General features: G+C 44.4%; 1 protein-coding gene across 1 annotated transcript in view; it reads right to left on the reverse strand.

Annotated features, from left to right (window-relative positions):
• The window catches only part of LOC137355626 (adhesion G protein-coupled receptor E3-like), a 52,879-nt gene extending 30,596 nt beyond the window's left edge, over positions 1–22,283 (reverse strand). Inside the window, exons 1-6 of the mRNA XM_068020985.1 lie at positions 22,237–22,283; positions 10,283–10,438; positions 9,217–9,291; positions 6,210–6,362; positions 3,118–3,210; positions 1,050–1,108 (exon numbers count right to left, since the gene is read on the reverse strand). Of these exons, the coding sequence (XP_067877086.1) occupies positions 1,050–1,108; positions 3,118–3,210; positions 6,210–6,362; positions 9,217–9,291; positions 10,283–10,438; positions 22,237–22,270 (570 nt within the window). The 5' untranslated portion in view covers positions 22,271–22,283. The remainder of the gene's footprint in view (positions 1–1,049; positions 1,109–3,117; positions 3,211–6,209; positions 6,363–9,216; positions 9,292–10,282; positions 10,439–22,236) is intronic.
• Between the last annotated feature and the right edge of the window lie 577 nt (positions 22,284–22,860).

Consider the following 22,860-nt stretch of genomic DNA (forward strand, 5'->3'; position numbering starts at 1 on the left):
AGTTTGAGGCTGAGGATATTTTAACCCTTGGGCCTCATTTGTATCTGTCTCACCTGAAACAGGTGGGAAGAGACAGCTGACCAGCATGTCAAGCACAAGCATATTTATCATACATGTACCCAGATACATAAATGGCATGTACTTGCAGAGAGATAGATGTAGGCCATGTGTATCCACAAACGTACACAGATATAGAGACGTATATACAAACAGCCGCACAGATAACATACACAGGATATTGACCTTGTGCAACTTTGAACGTTAAAAACATTGGATGTGCACGTGATAGAAGTAAACGGCATATGAAAGCATAATACATCAAGTTTTGATAAAATACTGTTCAAACTTCTCGGGCCAGGATCATAAATGCAATTCATAAAGGCACTCAGCAACAACTGGAGAATGTTTTCAATGAGTTGGGCAATCAGATTGAACAACATATCACAAAAGCAGCAGTTCTGTTGAAGCCTGGAGATTTGAACTGTATTGTGTTAAAACCTTATGAATTATGCTTTCATGTGCTGTTTACGGTTTGCATCCATCATCGTGTGTACATCCAAAGTTGCTAAAGTTGAAAGCTGCACGAGGACTTTATGAACACACTGTATATTCACACACATAGAAAGTACATACTCACCTATAGGTTATTCTATTGAGGAGTGAGGCAGATTGTCGCAGTTCAAAAGAGGGAGATTTACCCTGTGTCGGGCCGGTTCTGTACCTAAACTCAGAGCGGGTGAAAGTGGTGTTCACCAGTAACGCAAAACATGCTCTTTGCCAGTCGGCAGCCCTGTTTTACACCATCCCATAATAGGAAAGAAAATCAAGCACAGTGTAAAATGCGCTGCCGGTTCACCAATAACAGCCAGTTTCGTATTAGGAGAGAAGACCATGTTCATCCCCAAACTGCTGGATTCCAGCAATGGGAAATGGGGAAATGCTCAATTCCCCAACACTCATATAGCTCCCCTTAATGGTTAAGAAGCTTTATTAAAGTGTGTCACATGTGGTTATTAGATCTGGAGTGACGATGCAATGTAGTACAATACCTGTATCTCCTGGTCCCAGTGAATGAAGCTGCACTGCTTCGACTTAAACTGATTCTGGTCTGTGAAGATATTTAAACACGGAATTCAAAAATAAGAAAAGCAAATGGGAACCATGTACACATTTATTTTTATTCATTCTTGGGATGTAGGTGGTGCTAGCTAGGCCAATGTTTATTGCCCTTCCCTAGCTGCCCCGAGTTAAAGAAATGTGCATTCATATAGTGCCTTTCACAACCACAGGGCGGCTCAAAGAACTTTACAGCCAATTGCGTACTTTTGAAGTGTAATTACTGGTGTAATCTAGGAAATGCCACCGCCAATTTGCAGACAATATTGGGGTGAATTTTATGTAGGTGACGGGGAACTCGATTCCAGGCCAGAAGGGTGAGGGGAACCCTGCCTCGGTCATCCTGGGGGACTCCCAGTTGCATTTTACAACGCACAGTTAACTGCCCAGCGCCGGGGTACCCATTCCCTTAAGGACAGGGGATCGCACTGCCAATAGCTGCTGACCAATCAGAGGGCTGGCAGCTCAGCAGTACCAGCAGCGCCATTGTGAAACCTGGCCACTGCTGGTACTGCAGCCGGTGCAGGACCAGGAGCAGTGCAAGAGCCTCAGGGAACAGATAACTAGTGGGGGGCTCGGGCCAGTCAGACAGGCCCAGTGAGGTGTGGGGGGGGGGGGATTGGCGGGTGGTTGTTGAAGGCGAGGGTGTGGTGTTGTCGTGGAGCGGCCTTTGCCACAGATTACCCAAGCAGGAGGGCACCCCTGCACCCCACACCCAAGCAGCCCACAGGGAGGCCGCCAGGTTTTACTGGGCAGTCTCCCCACCTAGCATGGCTCCCATTAGCCGCTGGTAAAATTGGCCACTTCAGGGCCTCAATTAGCCTCTGGGCGGGAAGGCCGTCCTCAGCCTACCCATCCCTGACAAAAGTGAATGACATCAGGAAAGCGATGGGCACTCCACCCTCCGCATTTCCGAGCTATTTTATGGTACCCCTCTGCCTCTCTGCCCATCCATAGAGGGCTGATAAAATTCAGGCCACTATGATAATGACCAGATCGTCCGTGTTTGTAATGTCAATCGGGAGATAAATATTGGCCAGGACACCAGCTCTTCTTCAAAAGAGTACCATAGGATCTTTTATATCCACCTGAAAGGGCAGGTGGGGCCTCATCTCCTCCTCGGTGTTGCACTGGAGTGTCAACCTGGATTTATGTGCTTAAGTCCTCGAGTGAGACTTAAACCAGCAACCTTCGAACGCAGAGGCAAGAATGCTATCAACTGAGTCACAGCTGAGTGGGTGATAGTGAACCAGTTTTCCAACAACCGAGTGTCTTACTCGGCCATTTAAGTGGGCAGATAAGAATCAAGCACATTGAGTCAAATGTAGTCCAGACTGGGTAAGGATGGCTGCTTTCCTTGTCTAAAGGAATTTCGTGAACTAGTTGGGTTGTTAAGATGATGTAACAGATTCATGAGCACTTTTACTGATACCAGCTTATTACCAGACTTTTTAAAACCGTATTCAAATTCTCAAACGGACATGGTGGGATATTAACTAAGGTTCTACTGCATTGTAAAGGAGGCCAGGAAGAATACAAGGTGCCTGTGGGTACAGAGGAAGGTGGACCGTGCAATGGTAGAAGAGGGAATACATGAAAGGATTTGTAAACAATGAAACAGATACTTTGGGGGTGGAAACCAATGGTGATTAGTGAAGCTGGGAGTCACAGGGCAGTGGATTTAGTGACGAATAGAATCCAGAGTTTTAGATAAATTGGATTTCAGATACGATGAGGATGAAGGGAGTTTTCAACAAGTTGAGCCTAGAGTTGAGAAGGGCATGAATGAGGTAAGAGCAGAGGTGGGTGGTGGACAGGATATGGAATGCAAAGTTCAGCTCAGCTCAATACAGCTTGCACCAGTACAGTATCTTTATCACAGAAAGGACGCAGAGTTTGAGCTGGTTCAGTCTGCCTGAGTAGCAAGTGTAATTTCCATGCTAAATTTCATTCAGTATTTTTCTTTAATACAATAAGCAAGTAATTGACTTTTTTTTTTACCAATGCAGGTGCTGTTAACACAGCTGTAGCTTCCAGGTGTATTTGTGCAGACTTCCTGAGCACCACATGGATTTTTAAGACACTCGTCAATATCTGAAATCAAAAAATATGTATCAGTACATATAATCTCAGGTCATATTAATAAATAGGCAAAAAGCCCCTTCCTGGCCCAGCATATTTCCAATAGGGAAAACACAGCACTAGGGATAATGTTTTGGTCTCTGCAGTAATGCAGATTGACCTAATCCTCAAGCAAACGAGGTGCTAACATCATGCTGCTCAATATCCATACACAGGTGTCAGCTTTAGCTCAGTGGTAACACTCTCACTCTTAGTCAGAAGGAACAAAATCCAGGCTGACACTCCAGTGCAGTTCTGAGAGAGTGCTGCACTGTCAGAGGTGCTGTCTTTTGGAATGAGATGTTAAGCCGAGGTATCTCAAGTGGATGTAAAAGATGCCATGGTACTATTTCAAAGAGTAGGAGAGTACTGGCCAATATTTAGCCCTCAACTAACAGCACTAAAAAAAAAATCCGTTCATTGCTGTTTGTGGGAGCTTGCTGTGTACAAATTGTCTCTGGTGTTTACTATTACTTCAACAGTAATTCATTGTCATTGTTTGGTAGTACAGAACTTGAGTATTGCTGAAAATAGAGACATTTTGTCGAAGCTTTTTATCTTGTACTTATTAGGACAATTTGCTAGAATAACCAATGTAAGGGAAAGCAACAAATTTATACTGTATGAGAAGAGAGTGCTGATTGGTTGGCAAGTGGACTCTGATTGGTCATGGCGTCGCCATGGAGAATGCACCAGTTTATGGTGATTGACAGTTAACTGCCATGCTTTGTTTGAAATTTAAACCAGGCAGCTTGACTCTGATTGGTCAAGGCATTGCCCTGAGGAATGAACCAGCGAATGGCTGTCACTTATTTTGTTTAGCTGAAACAGAAGCAATGTGTGTACATGTTCTTTCTGTCTGCAAAGATATATATATGTAGTTTCCAATACGCACAAATGCACCATAAGGCGAGCCCGACTGACAATCTTTAATTGGTTGTCAGTGTAATTCTTAGCACACTGAGGATTATTTAACAAATGTTGTCCAATCGCAGAATCACATCTAATGTTGGACACTGTGTTTTGAGTTTTGCAAGCAAGGGCTGGTTGAGTACGGCCTGTACCTTGCCCGTTGTGAACAGCGGAAGGTACATGCTATCTGATACAATCCACCAGTCTTTGGGACGGACGCCCTATGTATCTAACATCACACTGACACTGAAATTCATATACCACATTACTCATTAGCGTGATAGGCAGAACGTCTTTTTGGCTTGACTGCAGCATCCTGTGAGTGGCAAACACCACATGTGTTGTTACTGCACAGTATCAGCATGAAATGGGTAGCTTCACCTTTTGCTCAAGGTTGTGAGATACCTTACCCTTCCAGGGTAATCTGAGGTAGACTGGGCACTTTTCAGGGCCAGAAATGGGTAATTCGTTGACTGTAAAGCACTTTGGGACATCCATTTTGATCAAGTAACATGATCTTAGCCGTTTGCAAACAAGCCAAATACCAAACAGTATAGACTGGTTGGGCCGAATGGCCTGTATCTGTGCTGTAAATTCTGCATAATGCCCAATGGGTCTGCCGTTGATTCTAACAGGATGTTCTTCTCTGAATTGGCAGCAATTCTACTCAATGTACCGCAGTACCAATAATACCATTTGCAACATTGACATCTACTCTGTCCTTTAAAAGTTAAACATCCTCCACAATGTGACTCCTATAACCCTACTGAAGTGTGATTCTATCATTCTGTCCCAAATTCGGGCATACACATTAATGGATCAGGTCTTAAGCCTAGACTAGATGACTAGATGGATAGATCAGTAAGTGGCAATTATTGAAGAATGTAGGAACATGTGCAAATCATTCAACCATGCAACTAAATCGTGGCTGATCTGTATCTTACCAACCACCCACCCTGATTCCATAATCCTTAATACTTTTGCCTAACAACAATCTTTTTAATTGATCCCCAGGCACAACAGCTTTTTGAGGGAGTAAGTTCTAAATTTCCACTATGTTTGAAGAAGTCCTTTCTGACAACACCCTTGACTGGCCTGGCTCTAATTTAAGATTATGACCTGTTCTGGAATTTACCACCAGATCAAATAGTTTCTCCCTATCAAATCCTCTAATCGTCTTAAACACATCAATTCGATTGCCTTTAAACTTCTATATTCAAGGGAATACAAGCCTGGTCTTTGTAACCTGCCCTCTTAATTTAACCCTTTTGGCCCCAGTACCATTCTGATGAATCTGTACTGCACCCCCTCCATGGCTAATATACCATTCGATGTGCGGTGCCTGGAACCGGAGACAGCACTCCAAATGGGGTCCAACAAGAGCTCTGTACAGCTGTAACAATGGTTCCTACATCTTTATATTCCAGCTCCTTGACATAAACTTTTTTTTTTTAACCTGGGTATACTTAACCCTCGCAGCGTCTGTGGACCTCTCCTGCCAGGCCAGACATTTTCTAGCACCTTGCCTTGCAATAAAGTTCCACGAAGCTGCCTTACTGCCACTGGTTTCCATTGCCATGAAGAGACTTTTGTTTTTAAATTAAAGCAGGTCTCCCTGCTGAATTGGCCATAGAAAACCTAACAGGTTGATGTTGGGATTACAGTGAGCTCCACAGGACATAAACCATGAGAGTATAAGAAACTGAAGCAGGAGTAGGCCATTTGGCCCATCAAACCTGCTCCGCCATTCAATAAAATCATGGCTGAACTTTTCCATCAGCTCCACTTTCCCGCCCTATCCCCATATTCCCGATTCCCAAAAAATCTATCGCTTTCAGTCTTGAATATACTCATTAACTCCAGCATTCACAGCTTTCTGCGGTACAGAATTCCAAAGATTCACAACTCTCTGAGTGAAAAAATTTCTCCTCACCTCAGTGCTAAATGGCTGACCACTTATCCTGAGACTATGAGGATCTGGGCTATCACAAAACATTTTTTGACAACTTTTATTTTCAAGAGTCACATAAAGAACTACGATGCATAAATATCCTGCTTACCTGTGCAGCTATGTGAAACTGCGTTTGGTTGTGTTTTAGTTGGTTGGCGCAAGTATCTACAGGTACAATGGCGATTTTTGGGTGAAATGAAGCATTTTCGACTTACAGTACACCAGTCGATCGTGATGTATTCTTGCTGGCCACAAGCCCAGTCTGAAATAAAGAGAAGCAGGGTTACAAAGATACTTTTCATCTTTCAGTGAATTGAAGTGCACAGTGAATTATTTTTGCCTGAGTTTTAGAGAGGGGGATTGATAATCATGAACTTGTATTGATTCCAATCGATAAACGTTCCACAAGGGAATTAAGGTAACTCAAATAACCAGCTACATGAATGCTGAGATTAACAGAGCAGCTGAAAGGCTGGGTATTCTACAGTGAGTGGCTCACCTCCTGACTCCGCAAAGTATCTCCACCACCCATGACGCACAAGTCAGGAGTAGGAGGGAATACACTACACTTTGTAAATTTTTCACGAGGGGGTTAAGGCTTCCTTCACATCGTCAACCCAACTCCATCTCATGTCAGTGACACAACTTATCACTGTTGCTGCCCTGTTCTTTGATATTCCTCTCCAGTGCTGACTGAGCTTTGTTACTCTCGACAACATTCAGAAGGATGTCAAGGCCTTGGAGAGGGTACGGAGGAGATTTACTAGAATGGTACCTGGGATCAGGGAATTAAGTTACCTGGATAGACTAGAGAAGCTGGGATTGTTCTCCTTAGAGCAGAGAAGGTTAAGGGGAGATTTAATTAGAGTTGTTCAAAATCACAAAGGATAAATGATGAGAAACTCTTTCCACTGACAAAAGCATCAGTAATCAGAGGACACAGATTTAAGGTATTTGGCAAAAGATGAGATGAGGAAAAATTATTTTATTCATTCAGTTGTTATGATCTGGAATGCGTTGCCTGAAAGTGCAGTGGAAGCAGATTCAATAGTAACTTTTCAAAAGGGAATTTAATATATACTTTCAGTTTTGACCTGGTGTCCTGGCCAATATTTATCCCTCAACCAACATCACTAAAAACAGATTACCTGGTCATTATCACATTGCTGTATGTGAGATCTTTCTGTGCACAAATGGACTGTCACACTTCCTGTATTACAACCGTGACTACACTTCAGAAAGTACTTCATTGGCTGTAAAGCTCTTTGGGACGTCCTGAGATCGTGGAAGGTGCTATAGAAATGCACATTCTTTCTTTCTGGGTCTTGTTATTAAAATTAACTGCACTAATGGCTCCCAGTGCCTTCTTCCTGGGGTGGAAACTGACACTTATCTCAAACTTAACATGCTCGTACCAGAAACTTCTTTACTTAGAGTTGCTAATCCTCTAGGATTGTCCTCGAGTTTCCAGGAATTGGAAATTAATCTCCAGGACACTTCTGCAAGAGACCCAGGAGAAAAATCGTAGCGGCATTAAAAATAAATATGTTTTTTGAACGTATCTTCTTTGAACATTTGCACTTAATAGTTGTAAAAAAAATATTGGAGCTGGGGTATAAAGACAGACGAACAGTCAAGATTAATGTAATTGGGTAGCAAAGAGTCTGTTCGCTTTCCAATTGGCTGTGCGCCTGGAGGACAGACCAATGGTGGGAGTGGGATGGGTTGAGAAGGGAGGTCACATGATGAAAGCTCCAGGACTACATCCAAGCAGAGTTGGCAACCCCACCGCAGCACTATGCTGACAAGTGTTCAATGGATTTGCATCCCTATTAAAATACTGTAGAATAGACTTTGGTACAAGAGCTTAAACTTGTTTTTTAGTTCATTGCCAATCCCTAATTTCCCTTGAGAAGGTGGTGGTCAGCTGTCTGCTCGAACCTGTGCAGTCCTTCTTTGTAGCAGTTTGATTAAATTGAGTAGCTAGACCACTTCAGTGTTCAGAGTTAACCACATTGCTGTGGGTCTGGAGTCACACCCAGGTTTCTTTCCCTAAAGGACTTTAGTGGTTTTATACAACAATCCAGTAGCTGCATGGTCATCGTCACTGACTAGTTTTTTTTTAAATTCCAGATTTATTTAATTGAATTTAAATTCCCCAGCTGCATTTTTTTTTAATTCATTCATGGGATGCGGGCGTTGCTGGCTAGGTCAGCATTTATTGCCCATCCCTAATTGCCCTTGAGAAGGTGGTGGTGAGCTGCCTTCTTGAACCGCTGCAGTCCATTTGGGGTGGGTACACCCACAGTGCTGTTAGGAAGGGAGTTCCAGGATTTTGACCCAGCGACAGTGAAGGAACGGTGATATAGTTCCAAGTCAGGATGGTGTGTGACTTGGAGGGGAACTTGCAAGTGTTGGTGTTCCCATGTATTTGCTGCCCTTGTCCTTCGAGGTGGTAGAGGTCACGGGTTTGGAAGGTGCTGTCTAAGGAGCCTTGGTGCATTGCTGCAGTGCATCTTGTAGATGGTACACACTGCTGCCACTGTGTGTCGGTGGTGGAGGGAATGAATGTTTGTAGATGGGGTGCCAATCAAGCAGGCTGCTTTGTCCTGGATGGTGTCGAGCTTCTTGAGTGTTGTTGGAGCTGCACCCATCCAGGCAAGTGGAGAGTATTCCATCACACTCCTGACTTGTGCCTTGTAGATGGTGGACAGGCTTTGGGGAGTCAGGAGATGAGTTACTCGCCTCAGGATTCCTAGCCTCTGACCTGCTCTTGTAGCCACGGTTTTTAAATGGCTACTCCAGTTCAATTTCTGGTCAATGGTAGCCCCTAGGATGTTGATAGTGGGGGATTCATCGATGGTAATGCCATTGAATGTCAAGGGGAGATGGTTAGATTCTCTCTTGTTGGAGATGGTCATTGCCTGGCACTTGTGTGGCGCGAATGTTACTTGATGGGATTTAAACTCACATCCCTGAATCATTAGTTTAGGCCTCTGGATTACTCATCCATTAATATGGCCACCATGCTACCGTACCCCCCACATCCACAAGCAATCATTTTAAGAGGGGCAGAAAGACATAGGACACACCATTGTCTCACGGTAATGACTCACCGATACAGAACTCTCTTCTCTTAAAGTAGTATCCAGGTGGGCACAAGTTACTGTTGATAAAATGTTGGTCGATCTCTGCAAGCGAACAAAGAGAATCAAATATTTGAAAATAGTTTTGCAATACAAATAGTTTGCAAAAAAGTGTATTTCGTGGAGAGAAAAAAAGGAAGATTTTTTGTGGGGGCTGTCAAGATATAAGCATCACACCACCCACAACGAAATACTCAGCAAGTTGCACATCTCGCTGGAGGTGCTTTCAGGTGAACTGGGTGCTCTCATAAAAGAAAGGGATGTGTAATGAGCTCAGCGGGTGTGATATTCGTCCCTTTAGCATCCCGTTTGCACTCAATACTGGGGCGGTAGCAGGCAGGGGGAATAAACGCCCAATTGTCCCCTCCTACTTGCCGCTTCCTTTACAGCCACTTATATTTTACTGGCAAACTTTGACCCTGGTGGCCAGAGTTCATGTCCAAAATAGGCAGGAGCCTCATGAATAAACGCCAACAGGGTTCACATAATGCCACTTTGACCTCCCCGTCCCATTTCCACCTTCACCGTTTGACCCACCCCGTCACTTGCTGCTCCCACAGACCAACTGCAGGAAGTGCAAATCCAGAGTCGGCCATTTTAAAACACAGCCAACAAAATCCTCAGCCGTGCTCAGGTAAAACCGCACGGAGCTTTTCTTCAAAATGTTTCTTTTTTTTTTGCTCCCAAAGCTCGATTGACCTCAGTAGATTTGCAAGTTCAGTGGGAGATCCTTCTTGAACTGGTGACACAACCCGATTTCCCAGATCCTCACCTGCAAGTGGCCTACTGGGGAGCTGAGCTGACGTGAGACCTTAGTTACACTAACGAGCAGCACCCCAGAAACTGGGACGGGTCTCCTAGCAACTCCTCTGGCTGACCACCACCCTCACTCTGCCCATCCCCCACCCATTCAATGCTCACACCACCCCCCACCGCACAAATGCTCAAACAGTATGGCTTAATTCAGAAATAATAACTTAACTCTACATTTCGGAATGACCTCATGGAGCGATATAATTTGTGAGTCCTTATTTACCTTTGCACTTTGGCAATAAATGGGAATGTTCTGCTAAAGTGTCATTGACTCTTTCCTTGCAGTTACAGTGCAAGTTTGCAGGTGCCGTTTGACATACTGCAGACCCAGCGCACTCTTTGATTTGAATCACGGCATCCATGTCACAGTAATCATAATCTGAAATGTAGAGAACAAGTGTTAGAAGGTTCATTTCATCTTATGTGAATTAAGCTGCACAGGGGGAGCCAGTAAATATCCGCCAGTGAAGAATTTTCCCTTGGGGGTTTGGGTGCAGTGGGAGGGTGGGAGATGTTATGTTTACAAACTGCTATTCGTGCCAATGGCTAAACTTTTCACAATGGGCCAACAGGGTTGCCAACTGTGGTTGGACGTATTCCAGGAGTTATCGCCACAAGACGCTCCCTCCTGCAGCCGCCCCACCCCCACGTTCCCGCCATGGGTCACCCGACATGCCCGTCCTTGCCCTTCCTGCCTTCCTCCGCCAATTGGAAACCTGATTGCATGATTCTTGTCTGTCAGTCAAACCCTACTCCTCCCCCATCTCTAACGTTTTTATAACAATCAATAAAAGTGTTTTTTTTCCCCAATGGCCCTTTGACTTTTCTCCAGGTTTGGTGGGAGCAGCGTTTAGGAGATTTATCTTTAACTCCTGAAGCCTCCAGGGCAGTCCTTGGAGCTTTGGGAACCCCATGGATTACAGGTGATTGGTTTTCACCACATAACCAGCCTAACTCCATGCTCCTGAGTTTATTGGCGGAGGGTAAAGGTGAGAATGGTGCCAAATAATTGTCTCTCTGGGCTGCCTGCCCATTTTCACAGCCTCTTCTACTCCACACAGAAATTTAACAACTAATGAAATAAGATCGTGAAGCAGCTGTTTTTCTTTCTGGCCAACAGGTGTCTAAGCATTGCGGGAAAACCCACTACCATGACTAATAACTGCTGAGCAATTGGCGTATTCCTGTTACTCTCATGCCACAGCAACATGCCTCAGTTACACAGGTTCAGACAGCTTCAGCACAAGGCAACAGCAAAGGTTTTCAGATCATCGGCTTTGTTCAGGGATGCGTCTGGAGTTTAAAGCAGCCAGGTTTAGTGAAGTAATTCTGGAATCTTGTGGAAATGTTGGGGACTCTATGTGATGCCAATTCTAGAGATGTAGTCATTGTTAGTTTTGACTCGCCTTCGAGCCAGAAGCCAATGGGTTCATCTCTGACTCCAGAAACTTGAGCACACAGTCCAGGCTGACATTCCAGCACAGTGCTGAGGGAGTGCTGCACTGTCAGAGGTGCCGTCCTTCGGGTGAGACGTTAACCCGAGGTCCGTTCTGCTCTCTCAGGTGGACTTAAAAGATCCCATGGCACTACTTCGAAGAAGAGAAGGCTGTTCTCTCCCGTTGTCCTGGCCAAAATTTATCCCTCAACCAAAATCGCTAAAACAGATTATCTGGTCATTCCCTCATTGCTGTTTGTGGGAGCTTGCTGTGCACAAATTGGTTGCCACATTTCCTACAACAGTTACTACACTTCAAAAGTACTTCACTGGGGTGTGAAGCACTTTGGGATGTCCTGAGGTTATGGAGGGCGCTTTATAAATGCAAGTCTTTCTTTCTTTTGTAGTTTATGACTCACCAATGCAGATTCCGTTTTTTTGATAGTAGTAAAAAGGTGTGCAGTTATAACTCGTGATGATAAATTGATTCAATAACCCCCCAAAGTAGCTCACTGTAATGAAAAGAAACATTTAAGTAGTTGAACATCTCTCTTCTCCAGATCCTTTTTGAAACAGTTGTTGATCAGCCTGAAGGGGAATTTCTCTTTGTTAATAAGGGTATTTTAATGTGCCACTTCCTGCCAGTACTGTGGTAAATGGTGGATCAGCAGATTTCCCCTGCCGCTGCTCACTGGGAGGGGCATGAACATACATAAGAGCCCAGCGGGCAGGGAAAGACCAATTAGTGCACTGATCCTGTCCCAAATCGTCATGGTGAGACTGAGCATCTTGACGTCCGCCCATCCCCTCATCACCACCCACCCCCACACGTTTCTCTTCACTCCCTGTATCGTGTTGCCCACCCTTCAATTATGAATGCATGGTAAATGAATAAGTGGGAGTGGACGGGAGGGTGGTCAATTTTACCTTGCAGACAGAGCTCAGGAACATGACTAATGGATTCCTGTTAGCAAGCAACTGGTCCCATCAAGCTTAGCCCATCCACACAGCATCTACTCCATGTATTTAATATTCCTCGATTCCACACCCCCACCTCGCCAAAAAAAATTAAGTAAAATTTCAGGATTAATCCATTGCCGCATCTCCCCTATTTAAGCCAGCTATGGAACAGAACCACTGGGTGGGTGACTGATACGCTCGTTAATGAGCTTGAAAAAAGTATTTACATTTTCGCACTATAGTTATTACTTGGCAGTGCCCACTTGATTAACTGACCCCAATCTTTTGACTAATGGTCCATCCGTCCCTCACCCACCCTTCATTTGGATTAGTGAGATCTCTGAAGGACATGGGAACTTAACATTAAGCCCAAAAGTCTCCAAACAAAACTACTGAGAAACCTAAATGGGTGGAGTTTATGTTTGACCAACACTGGGTTCACACTCTCACCTCAGCTACTATCTACTCTATTAGCTATGGCTCAATTGGTCGCACTATTGCCACTAAGTTATAAGATTATAGGTTCAAATCCCACTCCAGAGTCTTAAATACACTATCTAGGCTTACACTCCCACTGCAGCAATGAGGTAGTGCTCCACTGAAAGAGGTGGTGTCTTTTAGTTGAGATGTTAAACCAAGGCTGTGTCAGCTCTTTCAGGTGGCTGTAAAAAATCCAAAGCACTATTTTGAAGAAGAGCAGGGGAGCGTTTCCCAGTGTCCTGCCCAATATTTATCCTGTAACCAACATCGATTATCTGATTATTATCTTATTGCTGAATGTGGGAGCTTCCTGTGTACAAAGTGGCTGCCGTGAGCCCTACATTATAACAGTGAACACACTTCAAAGGTACTTTATTGGTTGTAAAGTGCTTTGGGACGTCCTGAGGTTGTGCAAGGTGCTATATAAATGCAAAGCTTTCTTTTCCTTTTTTTTTAACCTGAATCCAGGGAACTCAGATGCATATTAGCCAGAGTCAGAAAATAAGGATCCCCAATGAATACAAGTGTATGGCTAGAACGTAACCAACTTATCAACACAACTGCTTATCCATCTGGGACCTACCCACCCATTATAGTATTAACATGCATGGTTACCAGGAGTCGGGTGGGAAGAATTCCAGCTTTCCAGGTACCATTAATGAGCCAGAATAATTGCTCAACCATCCACTGAACCCTAGTGTACTTTACCTGGTTGCGTCTCTGATGCGGAAGTTGATTTGCTTTTTAATGTCCCCATCAACAGGCATGTCTCCTCATGTGTCCAAACAGCCTTTATTACTGCCTCTTCAAGTATTGTCATTAATTGGTCATTAGATAACTGACAAACACAGTTTGAGCCCAAGCTAATCACACAGTGGACATCAGAAACTCCTCACAGATAGCACGATGAGCAGCATAACTCACGTAAAATATGCAAGTCCAAAACTATCATCTTCCTGGCCACAGTATATGGACCATAGATCAGATGTCATTGGGCACTAATTTCCACTGTTCGGAGGTGAGGAACTTTAGTTCGCATCGCGATCATGAAGACACAAATTTCCAATCAGATGCCACAACAACTAGGAGCAACACAGAGATCTTGGACGGTTGTAGGGTTGACGGAGGTTATAGTGATAGGGCGGGACGAGGCGACAAAGAGATTTCAAAACAAGAATAAGAAATTTTTATCGAAACATTGCCAGGCTGTGAGCAGTGAGGAAAGAGGTGATAGGTGAAGGGCACTTGGTGTGAGACATGTCTTCAAAGTGCTTATAGACTTGGACAAAACAGCTCACAATCAGATAGCCACGTTGATATTTTAGATGTCCAATTTTAATGCTGTGTACCAGGCTTTCCCATTGACAGCTGCTTGCTTCAGGTCTTTATGTATTGGGTTTTAGTTAAAAAAAAATGTGCCCATCATGAGACTGACTCACACTGCGGACCCACAGTCATAAGGCAGTGTAGGCCTTCCCTGCAACCTAGTCCCTTTTTTTCCCCATAAATCTACCTCAGACTTTGTTCCTAAACCTTGCACGTGAGCATGACTTGAATGGATATAGTGGACAACTGGTTTAGACATTCGCTGCAGGTCTAGCAGGACCACATAAAGTATTATCGGGCCCTGCTCTAGCCTGCAAAAACTGTTCACTATTTCAGGATCATCCTGGAATGCAAAGGTAACTCCCCACCCGCCCCCCCCCACAGCTTCTTTTCTCTATTGCAAACTGTCTTCTAAAACCCTTTCCCCTGTCTTTTTCAACCTCACCTCTAATAACAAGCATGAGGAGTTTATGGACTGCTTTATCACTAGGTTGAGACTCATCCAATTAGGTGCCTCTGCTGCTTCCCTCCCATCCTCTATCCCACCTGGACAAACTTCCTCTATGTCTCACTCCTGCCCTAGCCCTGTATTTGCATTTTCTCTTCTTTCTGACGGGTAGGTCGTGCCTCACAAACCTTATTGGGGCCACTGCTGTTTGTCATTTTTATAAATGACCTGGAAGAGGGTGTAGAAGGGTGGGTTAGTAAATTTGCGGATGACACTAAGGTCGGTGGAGTTGTGGATAGTGCCGAAGGATGCTGTAGGGTACAGAGGGACATAGATAGGCTGCAGAGCTGGGCTGAGAGATGTCAAATGGAGTTTAATGCGGAAAAGTGCGAGGTGATTCACTTTGGAAGGAGTAACAGGAATGCAGAGTACTGGGCTAATGGGAAGATTCTTGGTAGTGTAGATGAACAGAGAGATCTTGGTGTCCAGGTGCATAAATCCCTGAAGGTTGCTACCCAGGTTAATAGGGCTGTTAAGAAGGCATATGGTGTGTTAGCTTTTATTAGTAGGGGGATCGAGTTTCGGAGCCACAATGTCATGCTGCAGCTGTACAAAACTCTGGTGAGACCGCACCTGGAGTATTGCGTGCAGTTCTGGTCACCGCATTATAGGAAGGATGTGGAAGCTATGGAAAGGGTGCAGAGGAGATTTACTAGGATGTTGCCTGGTATGGAGGGAAGGTCTTACGAGGAAAGGCTGAGGGACTTGAGGTTGTTTTCATTGGAGAGAAGGAGGAGGAGAGGTGACTTAATAGAGACATATAAGATAATCAGAGGGTTAGATAGGGTGGATAGTGAGAGTCTTTTTCCTCGGATGGTGATGGCAAACACGAGGGGACATAGCTTTAAGTTGAGGGGTGATAGATATAGGACAGATGTCAGAGGTAGTTTCTTTACTCAGAGAGTAGTAGGGGCGTGGAACGCCCTGCCTGCAACAGTAGTAGACTCGCCAACTTTAAGGGTATTTAAGTGGTCATTGGATAGACATATGGATGAAAATGGAATAGTGTAGGTCAGATGGTTTCACAGGTCGGCGCAACATCGAGGGCCGAAGGGCCTGTACTGCGCTGTAATGTTCTAATTCTAAAAAAAAAATTCTAATTCTCTCATTATCTCCCTTTATTCCTTCTCCGAGCTCATCTTGTCCATGAGACCCGAATCATGCTCTCTCAACCCTATTCCCACTAAACTGCTGGTCACCCAACTTCCCTTCCTGGCTCCCACGTTAGCTGGTATTGTTAATGGTTCTCTCTCCTCAGGTACTGTGCCCCTCTCCATCAAATATGCCATCATCACCCACTCCTCAAAAAAGAACCTTTGACCCCCTCCATCCTTGCAAACTACTGCCCCCTCTCCAACCTCCCTTTCCTCTCCAAAGCCCTTGAATGTATTGTCGCCTCCCAAATTTGTGCCAATCTTTCCTGGAACTCCATGTTTGAATCTCTCCAATCAGGTTTCCACCCCTGCTGCAGTACAGAAATGGTCCTTATTAAAGTCACAAATGACATCCTATGTGGCTGTCACACAGGTAAACTGTCCTTCCTGATCCTTCTTAAGCTGTCTGCAGTCTTTGACATGGTTGACCACAGCATCCTCCTCCAATGTCTCTTCACCTTCGTCCAGCTGGGTGGGACTGCTCTAGTCTGGTTCCATTCTTATCTGCCTAATCATAGCCAGCAATGGCTTTTCTTCCTGCTTCTGCACTCCTCCACCATCACCAAATTGTCAGACTGCATGTCTGACATCCAGTACCGGATGAGCAAAAATTTCCTCCAATTAAATGTTGGGATGGCGGAAGCCACTGTTTTCAGTCCCCGCCACAAACTCCCTCGGCACCAATTATATCCCTCTCCCTGGCAACCGTCTGACGTGGAACCAGACTGTTTGCAATCTGAGTGTCATATTTGACCTCGAGATGAGCTTCCGACCACATATCCGCACCATTGCTAAGACTGCCTACTTCCACCTCTATTACATCACTCAAGTTCCTCCCTGCCTCAGCTCATCTGCTGCTGAAAACCTCATCCATACCCTTGTTACCTATAGACTTGACTATTCTAACACACTCCTGGCTGGCCTCCCATGTTCTATCCTCAGTAAACTTGAGATCATCCAAAACTCTGCTGCCCTCACACCAAGTCCCGTTCAACCATCACCCCTGTGCTCACTGGACTACATTGGCTCCAAGCTGAGCAACACCTTTATTTTAAAATTTGCATCTTTATTTTCAAATCCCTCCATTGCCTCTCCCCTTCCTATCTCTGTAACCTCCTCCAGCGCCACAACCCTCCAAGATATCTGCACTGCTACAATTCTGGCCTCTTGAGCAACCCTGATTTTAATCGCTCCACCACTGGTGGCTATGCCTTCAACTCTCAAGGCCCTAGACTCTGGAATATCCTCCCTACACCTCATCACCTCCCTATCTTTCCTCTTTTAGGACACTCCTCAAAATCTACCTCTTTGACGAAACCTTTGGCCATCTGCCCTAAGATCTCCTTTTGTAGCTCAGTGTCATAATTTGTTTTAGAATGTCTCTATGAATGCCTTGGGATGCTTTATTACATTAAAGGTGCTATATAAATGCAAATTGTTGTTGTCAAATGATGTCCTTCCATTGCATGCCTTGAAGTTCTGAACCATGGAGGAGAGCTGCTTAGATTCCGTTAGAATTTTAGAATCATACAGCACAGAAGGAGGACATTCGACCTGTCATTCCTGTGCCAGCTCTTTAGTAGAGCTATCCCACTAGTTCCACTCCCCCACTCTTCCTCCACAGCCATGTCAATGTTTTCCCTTCAAGCACTTACCCAATTCTCTTTTGAAAGTCAACAGTGGATCTATTTCCACCGCCCTTTCAGGCAGCGCATTCCAGATTACAACTACTAACTTTTACCAATCACCTAAAATCTATGTCCTCTGGTTACTGACCCTTCTGTGCCACTGAAAGCAGTTTCTCCTTATTTATTCTATCAAAACCATTCATGATTTTGAACAGCTCAATCAAATCTCCTCTTAATCTTATATTCCAAACTCTTAACCCTAATTGACACTTTGGTGCCATTTAAGAGCGTTCAGTCAGACCAAAACACCCTTCGTCCCTTCTCAACATAGTCCTAAAGAACTGCATCCAAGCTAAAATAAAAGGTGATACCATAACAACGTCAATCAACAGCTAGGCCAGGTCCCACTTGTCACTTGTATCTACCATTCAGATCCCTCTCGTGCAAAGCTTGAGGGTGTTCACCATTATATTTTTGTGTCCAGCCCATTATCAGGGCACGTGGAACACAGATCACGGAATGGTCACTCTCTGAACAACACATCATTGATGATGACATTGAATAAGATGGGTGATGGGGTGGGCAGCCTTGTTTCATTCATGTTTTGAGAAGAATAGGTTCAATGGTTCTTCCATTTACCTTTGCATGAATCTTGGAACCAGATATAATCCAAAACTCAGCATCGTCCCGACACAGATTCTAATTTCCTCTTGAAGGCCAAGTGAAGTTGAAAGCTAATTAGTTTCACAACTACACATTCCTCACAAGAAGGAAATCCAGCCATTCCCTTCAGATTACTCAACAGCCCTCTAAAGTATCTGGTACATTAGTGGCAACAATTAAAGATCTACCTTGTGATATATAATATCAGGAGAAGCTCTCTTTCCTCCTACGTCAACCATACTGGGCAAGGTTGACACAACAGCAGCTGAAACTTCATTCAATAATGAATTATACAGTTACTTAAATTATCTGGTATTTCATCTATTTGTCCAATATGCAGAAATGAAGTTCCACACTTGGCTCCCTGGCCTTTCTATCAGAAGGACTAAAATACAAGTGGGTAGAAGTTATACTACAGCTACACAAAGCACTAGTTAAACCACACCTAGAGTACCGTGTTCAGTTCTGGGACCCACCTTAGGAAGGATATGCTAGCCTTGGAAGAAGTGCAGTGTAGATTTACCAGAACCTGGACTCCAAGTGTTAAATTAAGAGGAGAGATTAAATAAAGTAGAGTTGTACTTTGGAATTTGGAAAGGCAAGGGTTGATTGATCAAAGTTTTCAAGATATTAAGGGGAGCAGAAAGATAGAGAGAAACTATTTCCCTTAGTCGGGGAGTCTAAGACTAGTGGGCATAGTCTAAAAGTTAGAGCCAGACCTTTCAGGAGTGAAGTTAGGAAACATTTCTACACGCAAAGGTTGGCAGTAGTTTGGAATTGTCTTCCGCAAACACTTGATGCTAGGCCAGTTGTTAATTTTAAATCTGAGATTGTTGGATTTTTTTTTAGCCAAAGGTATTAAAGGATATGGGGCAAAGGTGGGTACATGGAGTTAGGTGACAGATCAGCCATGATCTCATTGAATGGCGGAACAGGCTGGAGGGGACTGAATGGCCTCCTCCTCTTCTTATGTTCCAATGGTTATGTGCTGCAGGTTATGGAGAACCGCCTGGCTACAATACATCAGCGGTGTTTCTTTACTCAAAACTATTAATAAGGATTAAAGAGAGAAATTTTAGTTGTTTTGGCTAAACCACTGCTCCCTAATAGCACACCATAACCTTGGCAGTGTTAAAACTGGAGATTCAAATTCAACCACCCTATTACCTTACAGAAATTCTCTAGGGGAGCAGTTTACCCTAGTCAGTCCAATGTTGGAAAAAGAACTTCTATTACAGCTATTAAAGAGGGTTACAATCATGCTAATATGCTCCGATATTAACCTAACACCCCTAGTGGGTGCGAGTCCGAGAACTATTTTACACCCCATTCCATATTATTCTTCAATGGCAATCAAAGCCCCAACCCAACCTGTTCCTGTGGGTTTAGGTTAACATGAGGGCTCATCTTTGCTTTTCAATTTATAAATTTATATGTCAACTCTTTGAAGACATTAAAACTTACGTATGTGCGTACCTGCTATTGAAACGTTGTAGCAAACCACCATTTACTTAAAACAGAAGTCTTTCAGGTTATAATTGTGTGACTCCGCTGAATTTTCTCTGTACAATATTCTTATTGCTCTGGTAATAACAACAACTTGTACTCATATAGCGCCTTTACCAAAGTAAAATATCCCAAAGCGATTCGCAGGAACATTATCAGACAGACTTTGATACCCAGCCACATAAGGCAATATTAGGTCACATGACCGAAAGCTTGGTCAAAGTGACAGATTGTAAGGAGCGTCTTAAAGGAGGAGAGAGAGGCGGAGAGGCAGAGAGGGTTAGGGAGGGAATTCAATCAGCTTAGACAGCTGATGGCATGGGCACCAATGGTGCTGTGATTAAAAATCAGTGAAGTGCAAGAGGCCAGAATTGGAGGAGTGCAGAAATCTCGGAGGGTGGTGGGGCTGGAGGAGGTTACAGAGAAAGGGAGAGGATGAGAGCGTGGTGGGATTTGAAAACTAGGATGGGACCTTTAGAATTGAGGTGTTGCTGGCTGTGCCTGGGGAAAGTGTCAGGAAGTGGATCCAGGGTCAGAAGTGGCCCAGGTAAGCAAAGTTCAAGATTTTTTAAAGGTTCCCTAGTGGACTATGAGCAGCACTCTTCTGCACCCCAACAGGAGACAGATGAAGCTCTGAACAGAGAAATGTGAAGTGATTCATTTTGGTAGGAAGAACATGGAGAGATAATATAAAATAAAGGGTACATTTCGAAAGGGAGTGCAGGAGCAGAGGGACCTGGGTGTATATGTGCATAAGTCATTGAAGGTGGCAGGACAGGTTGAGAGAGTGGTTAATAAAGCATACAGTATCCTGGGCTTTATTAATACAGTACAAGAGTAAGGAAGTTATGTTGAACATTGTATAAGACACTGGTTCAGCCTTAGCTGGAGTATTGCAATCAGTTCTGGGCACCGCACTTTAGGAAAGATGTGGAGGCATTAGAGAGAGTGCAGGAAAGATACAGGAGAATGGTTCTAGGAATGGGGAACTTCAGTTCTGAAGATAGATTGGAGAAGTTGGGACTGTTTTCCTTGGAGAAGAGATTTAAATTACTTGGTAAAAGAAGCAAAAGTGACACGAGGAAAAGTTTTTTCACGCAGCGAGTGGTTAGGGTCTGGAAATGCGCTGCCTGTGAGCATGGTGGAGGGAAGGTTCAATTGAAGCATTCAAAAGGAAATTAGATTGTTCTGTGAAAAGGAAGAATGTGCAGGGTTACAGGGAGAAAGGAGGGGAGTGGCACTAAGTGAATTGCTCACTCGGAGAGCTGGTACAGGCGCGATGGCCTCCTTCTGCACTGTAACTATTCTGCGATTCTGTGAATCCTTGGGCCTCCCCTATCCTGGGCTTCTCGCAATTGTTCCAGACCCTATCCACACCTCCTAACCTACCTTGCCAAGGACGGCTCCCGTGGGCCCCCAGGTTGCGGCCTTTTACTCCATTTACTCAACCCCCACCCGCCTGCCTGACGTTATTGATTCCGGGTTCGGATGAGAACCATGCCTGGTGTATTTAAATTAGGCTCGGGAATTAAAAAGGTCTTGGATCTATGCATCAGCGAGTTGAGGCAAGCTAGCCATTGTCCCATCGACCCCATGCTTACTACAAGTTCAAATTCAATCGACTCAGTCTGAATCAGTTATGAAGACTGAGAATAATGTGGCCCCTTTTCTATATTTAATCATAAGAAAGAATTAAATTTCCATAGCCTTTCAGAAACTCAGGACATCCCAAAATGCTTTACAGCCAATGAAGTGCAGTTACTATTGTAATGTAAGAAGCGCAGCCAATTAGTACACAACAAGATCCCACAAACAACAATGCGGGAATAAATACTGGCTAGGGTATTAGGGAGAACTCCCCAGCTCCCTCGGGATTTTTTACACCCACCTGAAAGGGCAAACGTAGCATCGATTTAACATCTCACCAGAAAGATAGCAACTCTGACAGTGCAGCACTCCCTCAGTAATGCTCTAATGTGTCAGCCTAGATGTTGCGATCAAGCATCTGGAGTGGGACTTGAACCAAGAAATTTCCTAACTCAGGGGTGAGCATGCTATCTGCTGAGGCACAGCTGACACCTTGCTATGTAACCCCAAGCAGTAATGGTGGGTGTGTTAGTGTCAAGGCAATCTGCCTGCGATGGTGGGTTGATGTAAAATGAGCACTCCCCTCCTTCCAAAGCCCGTGTAAAAGCGTTGGGGATGGGGTCCTCGAGTTAGCAGGCAACAAGAGGTTGTGCATTGCCCCCATTCTCCCCCCCACCCCACAGCAGCAAGGAGCTTAACAAACTGGAAAGAAGGACTCGCAGAAGTTTGAGAGGTCACAGTGGGGGAGGGGAAGTGGGGGAGGGGTGGTGGGACTGGAGGCGTGGGATTATGGACGAAAGGGTAGGGGGATGGGACTAACCAGTTAGCTCTTTCAAAGGGCTGGCACAGGCATGAAGGGCCGAATATCTTCCACCTGTGTTGTCTCATTCCATGCATCTATGATTCTAAGACTAAGCACCAACTACTTACCTGTGATCAGATATGTTGTGGTGAGCATTGCCATGATTTTCCAGGATATGGACGTGATACTCCAGACAGCATCTCTCACACACTGAGCACAACCTCAACACCTCTGGGCACCTCTGTGACATTCATGGGAAGTGGGAGCTCACTGGCTGGGAGCTGTGTTCTTGTAGTCGCACAACACAAATAGGGAAACTGATGAATGCTTTCAGGGAGTTTCCGTCTCAATTAGAAAGACTTAATCACAGTGTTGGGTTGGTGCGTGTCGGAGTGAGGACATGTTGAAGCAAGCAGGCTCAAGTGTCAGCTCAGCTGGAGGACGGATTCCAAAGGGAAGTTATTTGTGAACTAGACCCAGATTACATCTGATTGAGAGATAATATATTGGGACATGTCCATTGTTGTCTTTGATGGCACTTTTCATGGATTAGGAGGTTCAAGAACTCAATAGTGGGGCCAATATTGCATTTCCCCAACAACCAATATTCTCATAACATGGATTAACACACATACCAGTACAATTATTCTGCTCAGCTCGGACTCAGTGTATTTTCATTTTTAAGTGGAACAGTGTGGCAGAACCATATAGTAGAACTGTCATCCAACTGCAGTACTGAACATGCCTTTGTG

The sequence above is a fragment of the Heterodontus francisci genome, chromosome 43, assembly GCF_036365525.1.
Source record: "Heterodontus francisci isolate sHetFra1 chromosome 43, sHetFra1.hap1, whole genome shotgun sequence".
Lineage (NCBI taxonomy): Eukaryota > Metazoa > Chordata > Chondrichthyes > Heterodontiformes > Heterodontidae > Heterodontus > Heterodontus francisci.